General features: G+C 36.5%; 1 protein-coding gene across 13 annotated transcripts in view; it reads right to left on the bottom strand.

The window, feature by feature from the left end:
* LOC133563096 (neuronal cell adhesion molecule-like) overlaps positions 1-12,058 on the bottom strand; it is a 186,042-nt gene that overhangs the window by 57,145 nt on the left and 116,839 nt on the right. For all 13 annotated transcript variants that reach the window (XM_061917033.1, XM_061917032.1, XM_061917040.1 and 10 more), the window contains 3 exons: positions 9,595-9,700; positions 1,593-1,786; positions 1,248-1,370 (listed from right to left, as the gene is read on the bottom strand). In XM_061917033.1, coding sequence (XP_061773017.1) covers positions 1,248-1,370; positions 1,593-1,786; positions 9,595-9,700 — 423 coding nt within the window. The remainder of the gene's footprint in view (positions 1-1,247; positions 1,371-1,592; positions 1,787-9,594; positions 9,701-12,058) is intronic.

Below are 12,058 nucleotides of genomic sequence, written 5' to 3'. Positions count from 1 at the left end.
AACACCACTCTGGTTCAGATCCGGGCGGCCATTCTTCCCAATCACGCCTCTCCAGGTTTCACTGTCGTTGCCAACGTGAGCGTTGAGGTCCCCCAGTAGGACAAGGGAATCACCCGGGGGAGCACTTTCCAGTACTCCCTCGAGTGCTCCCAAAAAGGGTGGGTACTCTGAACTGCTGTTTGGTGCATAAGCACAAACAACAGTCAGGACCCGTCCCCCCACCTGAAGGCGGGGGGAGGCTACCCTTTCGTCCACTGGGTTGAACTCCAACGTGCAGGCTTTAAGCCGGGGGGAAACCAGAATTGCCACCCCAGCCCGTCGCCTCTCACTGTCGGCAACGCCAGAGTGGAAGAGGGTCCAGTCCCTCTCGAGAGAAGTGGTTCCAGAGCCCTTGCTGTGCGTCGAAGTGAGTCCGACTATATCCAGCCGGAACTTCTCCACTTCGCGCACTAGCTCAGGCTCTTTCCCCCCCAGTGAGGTGACGTTCCACGTCCCAAGAGCTAGCTTCTGTAGCAGAGGATCGGACCGCCAAGTGCCCTGCCTTCGGGTGCCGCCCAGCTCACATTGCACCCGACCTCTATGGCCCCTGCTATGGGTGGTGAGCCCATTGGAGGGGTGACCCACGTTGCCTCTTCGGGCTGTGCCCGGCCGGGCCCCATGGGAACAGGCCCGGCCACCAGGCGCTCGCCATCGTGCCCCACCTCCGGGCCTGGCTCCAGAGGGGGGCCCCGGTGACCCGCGTCCGGGCGAGGGAAATCTGGGTCCATGTTTTATCTTCTTCATAGAGGTCTTCGAGCTGCTCTTTGTCTGATCCCTCACCTAGAACCTGTTTGCCTTGGGAGACACTACCAGGGGGCATAAAGCCCCCGGACAACATAGCTCCTAGGATCATTGGGACACGCAAACTCCTCTACCACGATAAGGTGGCAGCTCAGCTACCTATATACTGTGTATATATATATATATATATATATACATATATATATATATATATATATATATATATATATACATATATATATATATACATATATATATATATATATATATATATATATATATACATATATATATATATATATATATATATATATATATATATATATATATATATATATATATATATATATATACATATATATATATATATATATATATATATATATATATATATATATATATATATATATATATATATATGTGTGTGTGTGTACTGATATTTTCCAAGTGTGTGTAAACGAGCTTACTGTTGTCCATCCAGAAGACGACGGGAGGAGGAAAGCCAGCAGGGGGTCGACATGGCAACACCAAGGCCACGCCCTCCTGGATGATGATAGGCTTGATCTTCTCCTTGGACCAAAGAGGCGACCCTGCATTGTTGAAAAGGCACACATGCACAGTAAATGTCTTCTCCACAATGACACATGAGGCGTGTGGAACTAAAAGGGCTGTCGAGGCGAGGTAATTGTATAGTTGGAGAAGTAGAGAGGGAAAACTGCTGCTAGTGTTTCATGCGGCCTTCTCAGTGCGAGCCGTTAGCTTTCAGGAGCGCTCTTAAGAGGGAAAAGTGGACTTGAAGAAAAGACACTCACTGGGCTGCCGCACCACAATGTTGTTGGACAGAGCCGTGCCATGCTTGTTCCTGGCAGTGCACTGGTACTGCCCCTCGAAGCTCTCTGCCTGCTCCCTGCTGATGTCCACCACCAGCGTGCCTGACTGCCTCCTCATCTGGACGTTGGGGTGCTCATCCACGTCAAAGTGGCTGCCATTTCTGGTCCAGGAGAAACTGTGGAGGAGGCCGGAATAGAACCTTGACCTTCTTCTACTGACGCCTACTCTTAACACCACCCACATGTGGAGTCATGGCACAGTTAAGCAGCAATGACCTCATCATATCACTCTCCCCTCATCATATTTACCTCTGCACATCACCAGCAAAACACCCTCTAATAGTCATGGCAACTACTTGCAAAATTTAGTGAGCTCAGCTACAAGTTACTCTCCTTTAAATGTAACTAAGCTACAAGTTACTCTTCATTAAATGTAACTAAGCTACAAGTTACTCTCCATTAAATGTAACTAAGCTACAAGTTACTCTGCATTAAATGTAACTAAGCTACAAGTCACTCTCCATTAAATGTAACTAAGCTACAAGTTACTCTCCATTAAACGTAACCAAGCTACAAGTTACTCTCCTTTAATTGTAACTAAGTTACACGTTACTTTGCATTAAATGTAACTAAGCTACAAGTTACTCTCCAATAAAAGTAACTAATCTACAAATTACTCTCCATTAAATATAACTAAACTACAAGTTACTCTGCATTAAATGTAACTAAGCTACTAGTTACTCTCCATTAAAAGTAGCTAAGCTACAAGTTACTCTCCATTAAAAGTAGTTAAGCTACAAGTTACTCTCCATTAAATGTAAGTAAACTACAAGTTACTCTCCATTAAAAGTAGCTAAGCTACAAGTTACTCTCCATTAAATGTAACTAAGCTACAAGTTACTCTCCTTTAAATATAACCAAGCTACAGGTTACTCTCCATTAAATGTAACTAAGTTACAAGTTACTCTGCATTAAATGTAACTAAGTTACAATCTACTCTCCATAAAATGTAACTCATCTACAAGTTACTCTCTATTAAATGTAAGTAAGGTACAAGTTACTCTCCAATAAATGTAACTAAGCTACAAGTTACTCTCCATTAAATGTAACTAAGCTACAAGTTACTCTGCATTAAATGCAACTAAGCTACAAGTTACTCACCATTAAATGCAACTAAGCTACAAGTTACTCTCCAATAAATGTAACTAAGCTACAATTTACTCTCCATCAAATGCAACTAAGCTACAAGTTACTCTCCAATAAATGTAACTAAGCTACAATTTACTCTCCATCAAATGTAACTAAGCTACAAGTTACTTTGCATTAAATGTAACTAAACTACAAGTTATTCTCCATTAAATGTAACCAAGCTACAAGTTACTCTCCTTTAATTGTAACTAAGCTACAAGTTGCTTTGCATTAAATGTAACTAAGCTACAAGTTACTCTCCATTAAATGTAACTAAGCTACAAGTTACTCTGCATTAAATGTAACTAAGCTACAAGTTACTCTGCATTAAATGTAACTAAGCTACAAGTTACTCTCCATTAAATGCAACTAAGCTACAAGTTACTCTCCAATAAATGTAACTAAGCTACAAGTTACTCTCCATTGAATGTAACTAAGCTACAAGTTACTGTGCATTAAATGTAACTAAGCTACAAGTTACTCTCCATTAAATGCAACTAAGCTACAAGTTACTCTCCAATACATGTAACTTAGCTACAATTTACTCTCCATTAAATGTAACTAAGCTACAAGTTACTCTGCATTAAATGTAACTAAGCTACAAGTTACTCTCCATTAAATGTAACTAAACTACAAGTTACTCTCCATTACATGTAGCTAAGCTACAATTTACTCTCCATTAAATGTAACTAAGCTACAAGTTACTCTGCATTAAATGTAACTAAGCTACAAGTTACACTCCATTAAATGTAACTAAACTACAAGTTACTCTCCATTACATGTAGCTAAGATACAGGTTACTCTCCATTAAATGTAACTAAGCTACAATTTACTCTCCATTAAATGTAACTAAGCTACAAGTTACTCTGCATTAAATGTAACTAAGCTACAAGTCACTCTCCATTAAATGTAACTAAGCTACAAGTTACTCTCCATTAAACGTAACCAAGCTACAAGTTACTCTCCTTTAATTGTAACTAAGTTACACGTTACTTTGCATTAAATGTAACTAAGCTACAAGTTACTCTCCAATAAAAGTAACTAAGCTACAAATTACTCTCCATTAAAAGTAGCTAAGCTACAAGTTACTCTCCATTAAAAGTAGTTAAGCTACAAGTTACTCTCCATTAAATGTAAGTAAACTACAAGTTACTCTCCATTAAAAGTAGCTAAGCTACAAGTTACTCTCCATTAAATGTAACTAAGCTACAAGTTACTCTCCAAAAAATTTAACTAAGCTACAAGTTACTCTCCATTAAATGTAACTAAACTACAAGTTACTCTGCATTAAATGTAACTAAGCTACAAGTTACTCTCCATTTTAAAGTAACTAAGCTACACGTTACTCTCCATTAAAAGTAGCTAAGCTACAAGTTACTCCCTATTAAATGTAGTTAAGCTACAAGTTACTCTCCATTAAATGTAGCTAAGCTACAAGTTACTCTCCATTAAAAGTAGCTAAGCTACAAGTTACTCTCCATTAAAGGTAGTTAAGCTACAAGTTACTCTGCATTAAATGTAACTAAGCTACAAGTTACTCTCCATTAAATGTAACTAAGCTACAAGTTACTCTACATTAAATGTAACCAAGCTACAAATTACTCTCCTTTAAATGTAACTAAGCTACAAGTTACTTTGCATTAAATGTAACTAAGCTACAAGTTACTCTCCATTAAATGTAACTAAACTACAAGTTACTCTCCATTACATGTAGCTAAGCTACAAGTTACTCTCCATTAAATGTAACTAAGCTACAAGTTACTCTGCATTAAAAGTAGCTAAGCTACAAGTTACTCTGCATTAAATATAGTTAAGCTACAAGTTACTCTCCATTTAAAGTAGCTAAGCTACAAGTTACTCTCCATTAAATGTAGCTAAGCTACAAGTTACTCTCCATTAAAAGTAGCTAAGCTACAAGTTACTCTCCATTAAATGTAGTTAAGCCACAAGTTACTCTGCATTAAATGTAACTAAGCTACAAGTTACTCTCCATTAAATGTAACTAAACTACAAGTTACTCTCCATTACATGTAGCTAAGCTACAATCTACTCTCCATTAAATGTAACTAAGCTACAAGTTACTCTGCATTAAATGTAACTAAGCTACAAGTTACACTCCATTAAATGTAACTAAACTACAAGTTACTCTCCATTACATGTAGCTAAGATACAGGTTACTCTCCATTAAATGTAACTAAGCTACAATTTACTCTCCATTAAATGTAACTAAGCTACAAGTTACTCTGCATTAAATGTAACTAAGCTACAAGTCACTCTCCAGTAAATGTAACTAAGCTACAAGTTACTCTCCATTAAACGTAACCAAGCTACAAGTTACTCTCCTTTAATTGTAACTAAGTTACACGTTACTTTGCATTAAATGTAACTAAGCTACAAGTTACTCTCCAATAAAAGTAACTACGCTACAAATTACTCTCCATTAAAAGTAGCTAAGCTACAAGTTACTCTCCATTAAAAGTAGTTAAGCTACAAGTTACTCTCCATTAAATGTAAGTAAACTACAAGTTACTCTCCATTAAAAGTAGCTAAGCTACAAGTTACTCTCCATTAAATGTAACTAAGCTACAAGTTACTCTCCAAAAAATTTAACTAAGCTACAAGTTACTCTCCATTAAATGTAACTAAACTACAAGTTACTCTGCATTAAATGTAACTAAGCTACAAGTTACTCTCCATTAAAAGTAACTAAGCTACACGTTACTCTCCATTAAAAGTAGCTAAGCTACAAGTTACTCCCTATTAAATGTAGTTAAGCTACAAGTTACTCTCCATTAAATGTAGCTAAGCTAAAAGTTACTCTCCATTAAAAGTAGCTAAGCTACAAGTTACTCTCCATTAAATATAGTTAAGCTACAAGTTACTCTCCGTTAAATGTAGCTAAGCAACAAGTTACTCTCCATTAAATGTAGCTAAGCTACAAGTTACTCTCCATTAAAAGTAGCTAAGCTACAAGTTACTCTCCATTAAAGGTAGTTAAGCTACAAGTTACTCTGCATTAAATGTAACTAAGCTACAAGTTACTCTCCATTAAATGTAACTAAGCTACAAGTTACTCTACATTAAATGTAACCAAGCTACAAATTACTCTCCTTTAAATGTAACTAAGCTACAAGTTACTTTGCATTAAATGTAACTAAGCTACAAGTTACTCTCCATTAAATGTAACTAAACTACAAGTTACTCTCCATTACATGTAGCTAAGCTACAAGTTACTCTCCATTAAATGTAACTAAGCTACAAGTTACTCTGCATTAAAAGTAGCTAAGCTACAAGTTACTCTGCATTAAATATAGTTAAGCTACAAGTTACTCTCCATTTAAAGTAGCTAAGCTACAAGTTACTCTCCATTAAATGTAGCTAAGCTACAAGTTACTCTCCATTAAAAGTAGCTAAGCTACAAGTTACTCTCCATTAAATGTAGTTAAGCCACAAGTTACTCTGCATTAAATGTAACTAAGCTACAAGTTACTCTCCATTAAATGTAACTAAACTACAAGTTACTCTCCATTACATGTAGCTAAGCTACAATTTACTCTCCATTAAATGTAACTAAGCTACAAGTTACTCTGCATTAAATGTAACTAAGCTACAAGTTACACTCCATTAAATGTAACTAAACTACAAGTTACTCTCCATTACATGTAGCTAAGATACAGGTTACTCTCCATTAAATGTATCTAAGCTACAATTTACTCTCCATTAAATGTAACTAAGCTACAAGTTACTCTGCATTAAATGTAACTAAGCTACAAGTCACTCTCCATTAAATGTAACTAAGCTACAAGTTACTCTCCATTAAACGTAACCAAGCTACAAGTTACTCTCCTTTAATTGTAACTAAGTTACACGTTACTTTGCATTAAATGTAACTAAGCTACAAGTTACTCTCCAATAAAAGTAACTACGCTACAAATTACTCTCCATTAAAAGTAGCTAAGCTACAAGTTACTCTCCATTAAAAGTAGTTAAGCTACAAGTTACTCTCCATTAAATGTAAGTAAACTACAAGTTACTCTCCATTAAAAGTAGCTAAGCTACAAGTTACTCTCCATTAAATGTAACTAAGCTACAAGTTACTCTCCAAAAAATTTAACTAAGCTACAAGTTACTCTCCATTAAATGTAACTAAACTACAAGTTACTCTGCATTAAATGTAACTAAGCTACAAGTTACTCTCCATTAAAAGTAACTAAGCTACACGTTACTCTCCATTAAAAGTAGCTAAGCTACAAGTTACTCCCTATTAAATGTAGTTAAGCTACAAGTTACTCTCCATTAAATGTAGCTAAGCTAAAAGTTACTCTCCATTAAAAGTAGCTAAGCTACAAGTTACTCTCCATTAAATATAGTTAAGCTACACGTTACTCTCCATTAAATGTAGCTAAGCAACAAGTTACTCTCCATTAAATGTAGCAGCTAAGCTACAAGTTACTCTCCATTAAAAGTAGCTAAGCTACAAGTTACTCTCCATTAAAGGTAGTTAAGCTACAAGTTACTCTGCATTAAATGTAACTAAGCTACAAGTTACTCTCCATTAAATGTAACTAAGCTACAAGTTACTCTACATTAAATGTAACCAAGCTACAAATTACTCTCCTTTAAATGTAACTAAGCTACAAGTTACTTTGCATTAAATGTAACTAAGCTACAAGTTACTCTCCATTAAATGTAACTAAACTACAAGTTACTCTCCATTACATGTAGCTAAGCTACAAGTTACTCTCCATTAAATGTAACTAAGCTACAAGTTACTCTGCATTAAAAGTAGCTAAGCTACAAGTTACTCTGCATTAAATATAGTTAAGCTACAAGTTACTCTCCATTTAAAGTAGCTAAGCTACAAGTTACTCTCCATTAAATGTAGCTAAGCTACAAGTTACTCTCCATTAAAAGTAGCTAAGCTACAAGTTACTCTCCATTAAATGTAGTTAAGCCACAAGTTACTCTGCATTAAATGTAACTAAGCTACAAGTTACTCTCCATTAAATGTAACTAAGCTACAAGTTACTCTCCAATTAAATGTAACCAAGCTACAAGTTACTCTCTTTTAAATGTAACTAAGCTACAAGTTACTTTGCATTAAATGTAACTAAGCTACAAGTTACTCTACATTAAATGTAGTTAAGCTACAAGTTACTCTCCATTAAAAGTAGCTAAGCTACAAGTTACTCTCCATTAAATATAGTTAGGCTACAAGTTACCCTCCATTTTAAGTAGCTAAGCTACAAGTTACTCTCCATTAAATGTAGCTAAGCTACAAGTTACTCTCCATTAAAAGTAGCTAAGCTACAAGTTACTCTCCATTAAATGTAGTTAAGCCACCAGTTACTCTGCATTAAATGTAACTAAGCTACAAGTTACTCTCCATTAAATGTAACTAAGCTACAAGTTACTCTCCAATTAAATGTAACTAAGCTACAAGTTACTCTCCAATTAAATGTAACCAAGCTACAAGTTACTCTCTTTTAAATGTAACTAAGCTACAAGTTACTTTGCATGAAAAGTAACTAAGCTACAAGTAACTCTCCATTAAATGTAGTTAAGCTACAAGTTACTCTCCATTAAATGTAAGTAAACTACAAGTTACTCTCCATTAAATGTAGCTAAGCTACAAGTTACTCTCCATTAAATGTAGCTAAGCTACAAGTTACTCTCCATTAAAAGTAGCTAAGCTACAAGTTACTCTCCATTAAAGGTAGTTAAGCTACAAGTTACTCTGCATTAAATGTAACTAAGCTACAAGTTACTCTCCATCAAATGTAACTAAGCTACAAGTTACTCTACATTAAATGTAACCAAGCTACAAGTTACCCTCCTTTAAATGTAACTAAGCTACAAGTTACTTTGCATTAAATGTAACTAAGCTACAAGTTACTCTCCATTAAATGTAACTAAACTACAAGTTACTCTCCATTACATGTAGCTAAGCTACAAGTTACTCTCCATTAAATGTAACTAAGTTACAAGTTACTCTCCTTTAAATGTAACTAAGCTACAAGTTACTCTCCATTAAATGTAACTAAGCTACAAGTTACTCTCTATTAAATGTATTTAAGTTACAAGTTACTCTCCATTAAATGTAGCTAAGCTACAAGTTACTCTCCATTTAAAGTAGCTAAGCTACACGTTACTCTCCATTAAATGTAACTAAGCTACAAGTTACTTTGCATTAAATTTAACTAAGCTACAAGTTACTCTCCATTAAATGTAACTAAGCTACAAATTACTCTCCCTTAAATGTAACTAAGCTACAAGTTACCCTCCATTAAATTTAACTAAGCTATAAGTTACTTTGCATTAAATGTAACTAAGCTACAAGTTACTCTCCATTAAATGTAACTAAGCTACAAGTTACTTTGCATTAAATGTAACTAAGCTACAAGTTACTCTCCATTAAATGTAACTAAGCTACACATTACTCTCCCTTAAATGTAACTAAGCTACAAGTTACCCTCCATTAAATTTAACTAAGCTACAAGTTACTTTGCATTAAATGTAACTAAGCTACAAGTTACTCTCCATTAAATGTAATTAAGCTACAAATTACTCTCCCTTAAATGTAACTAAGCTACACGTTACTCTCCCTTAAATGTAGCTAAGCTACCCCCATGCTACTGTAAAATGTGATGAAGCTACATAGCTTAGCTACGTGTAGCTAGTTACTGCCCATCACTGCCAGTTGTATAGTTAGCTGGGGCTAAATGAGTTAGCACGGGCTAAATAGTGGTGAGTGTTTACATTGTATTATTATTGTGAGGAAGGTGTTTTCATGTACCTGGGATGAGGTTTCCCTTTGGCCTCACAGTGGATGAGGATGCTCTCCCGGGGGTCGATTATGTAATCTTTGGGGGACTGCTGGGTGATGGTGGGGGGCTGCGGCACTAGAAGACATCAGACAGAGGATGGTGTTGAGAGGCTTGAACCCACACAAGTGTGGTGCAGCAGCATGCAGACTTGCAAGCATGGAGGCCACACAGCCATGAAGCATGCAAGGCGGACTAGAAGATCATCTACATCTACATGTAAACACAACAACAAGTCCAAGTCATCCTCAGAGCACAACAAAACCAGGCCATGGCGTCACACTCCTTTGACACTTACATTTGTCCAGAACTGTTCCCACAAAGAACCAGCAAAAATGTCACAATAAAGAGAATCATTTGTTAGTTGCAAACTTTGTGATGACTGCAGCAACATGCACACTAGCACATTCATTATAGAACATACTGGGGCTACACCTAGTGCTACACCAGAAAATCACTTCAATACTACTGCATTTAATGTTGACATGATGCTGGTACTTAATGAATACTTAGGTCTACTACACTACTGTATTTAATGTTGTCATTATGGTGATACTTAATGAATACTTAGGTCTACTACACTACTGTATTTAATGCTGTCAGAATGGTGGTACTTAATGAATACTTAGGTCTACTACACTACTGTATTTAATGTTGTCATTATGGTGATACTTAATGAATACTTAGGTCTACTACACTACTGTATTTAATGTTGTCATGATGGTGGTACTTAATGAATACTTAGGTCTACTACACTATTGTATTTAATGTTGTCATTATGGTGATACTTAATGAATACTTAGGTCTACTACACTACTGTATTTAATGTTGTCATGATGGTTGTACTTAATGAATACTTAGGTCTACTACACTACTGTATTTAATGTTGTCATGATGGTGGTACTTAATGAATACTTAGGTCTACTACACTACTGTATTTAATGTTGTCATGATGGTGGTACTTAATGAATATTTAGGTCTACTACACTACTGTATTTAATGTTGTCATGATGGTGGTACTTAATGAATACTTAGGTCTACTACACTACTGTATTTAATGTTGTCATGATGGTGGTACTTAATGAATACTTAGGTCTACTACACTACTGTATTTAATGTTGTCATGATGGTGGTACTTAATCCAATCCAATCCAATCCACTTTATTTATATAGCACATTTAAACAACAATAACGTTTCCGAAGTGCTGCACAGCCATGTTAAAAACAATATTATGCTCCACCAATTACTGAATAAAACAAAAAATGAATAAAAATAAAACCAATAAAATTTAAAAAAAAAAAAATATGATTAAAAACTATTTTAAAGGGTAAAATCAATTAAAACATTAAAATAAAAATAAAAGTGTATAAAAAACACAGAGGACAACAGAGAACAGAGGACCACACAACTCACGTAGTGTTAAAAGCCAAAGAATAAAAGTTGGTCTTAAGACGAGACTTAAAACACTCCACTGTGGAAGCAGTTTGAACATGGAGCGGCAGAGTGTTCCAGAGCTTAGGGCAGACCACAGAGAAGGCCCTGTCTCCCCTGGTCTTAAGTCTGGTCTTAGGCACCACGAGCTGGAGCTGGCTTTCGGACCTCAGAGCGCGCGCAGGGATGTAAATTTGGATGAGGTCCGAGATATACTGAGGTGCCAGTCCATGTAAAGATTTAAAAACTAACAGCAATGTTTTAAAATCAATTCTAAAATGAACAGGGAGCCAGTGCAAACTCTGAAGAATTGGGGTTATATGCTGGCGTTTCCTGGCCCCTGTTAAAAGTCGTGCTGCCGCGTTCTGGACTAACTGCAACCGGGAGAGAGCTTTTTGGCTAATGCCAGCATAAAGTGCATTGCAGTAGTCCAGGCCACTTGAAATAAAAGCATGCACGACTTGTTCAAAAAGCTTAAAAGATAAAAACGGTTTAACCTTTACTAAAAGACGAAGGTGATAAAAACACGATTTTAAAACGCCATTGACTTGTTTGTCTAGTTTAAAATGGCTGTCTATAGTGACGCCAAGGCTGGTGACTTTGGGACACACATAATTTTGCAATGGTCCCAAGTCAGTGAGGGCCGGACCAAAAACTAAAATTTCCGTTTTTCCCTCATTCATTATTAAAAAATTCTGGGCTAACCAAGCCTTGACGTCACATAGACAGTTAAGAAGGGGTGTCAGGGGGCCGTGGCTTTTTGAAATCGGCATATAAATTTGGCAGTCATCTGCATACAAGTGATAAAACACTCCATGTTTCTGAAAAATATCTCCAAGAGGGAGGAGATAAAGAGCGAACAGGATGGGGCCTAAAATAGATCCTTGGGGGACACCACAGTAAAGCGGGGCAGAAGAGGAGGTGGCGTCCCCCAGCCTGACAGAGAAGGACCTCTCAGACAGGTAAGATCTGAACCACTCTAACGCAGTCCCCCTGACACCCAC

This window comes from Nerophis ophidion, linkage group LG12 (genome assembly GCF_033978795.1).
Source record: "Nerophis ophidion isolate RoL-2023_Sa linkage group LG12, RoL_Noph_v1.0, whole genome shotgun sequence".
NCBI classification, from domain to species: domain Eukaryota; kingdom Metazoa; phylum Chordata; class Actinopteri; order Syngnathiformes; family Syngnathidae; genus Nerophis; species Nerophis ophidion.
Note: the sequence above shows the minus strand (reverse complement) of the source record. Positions and strands in the feature narration are given on the sequence as shown.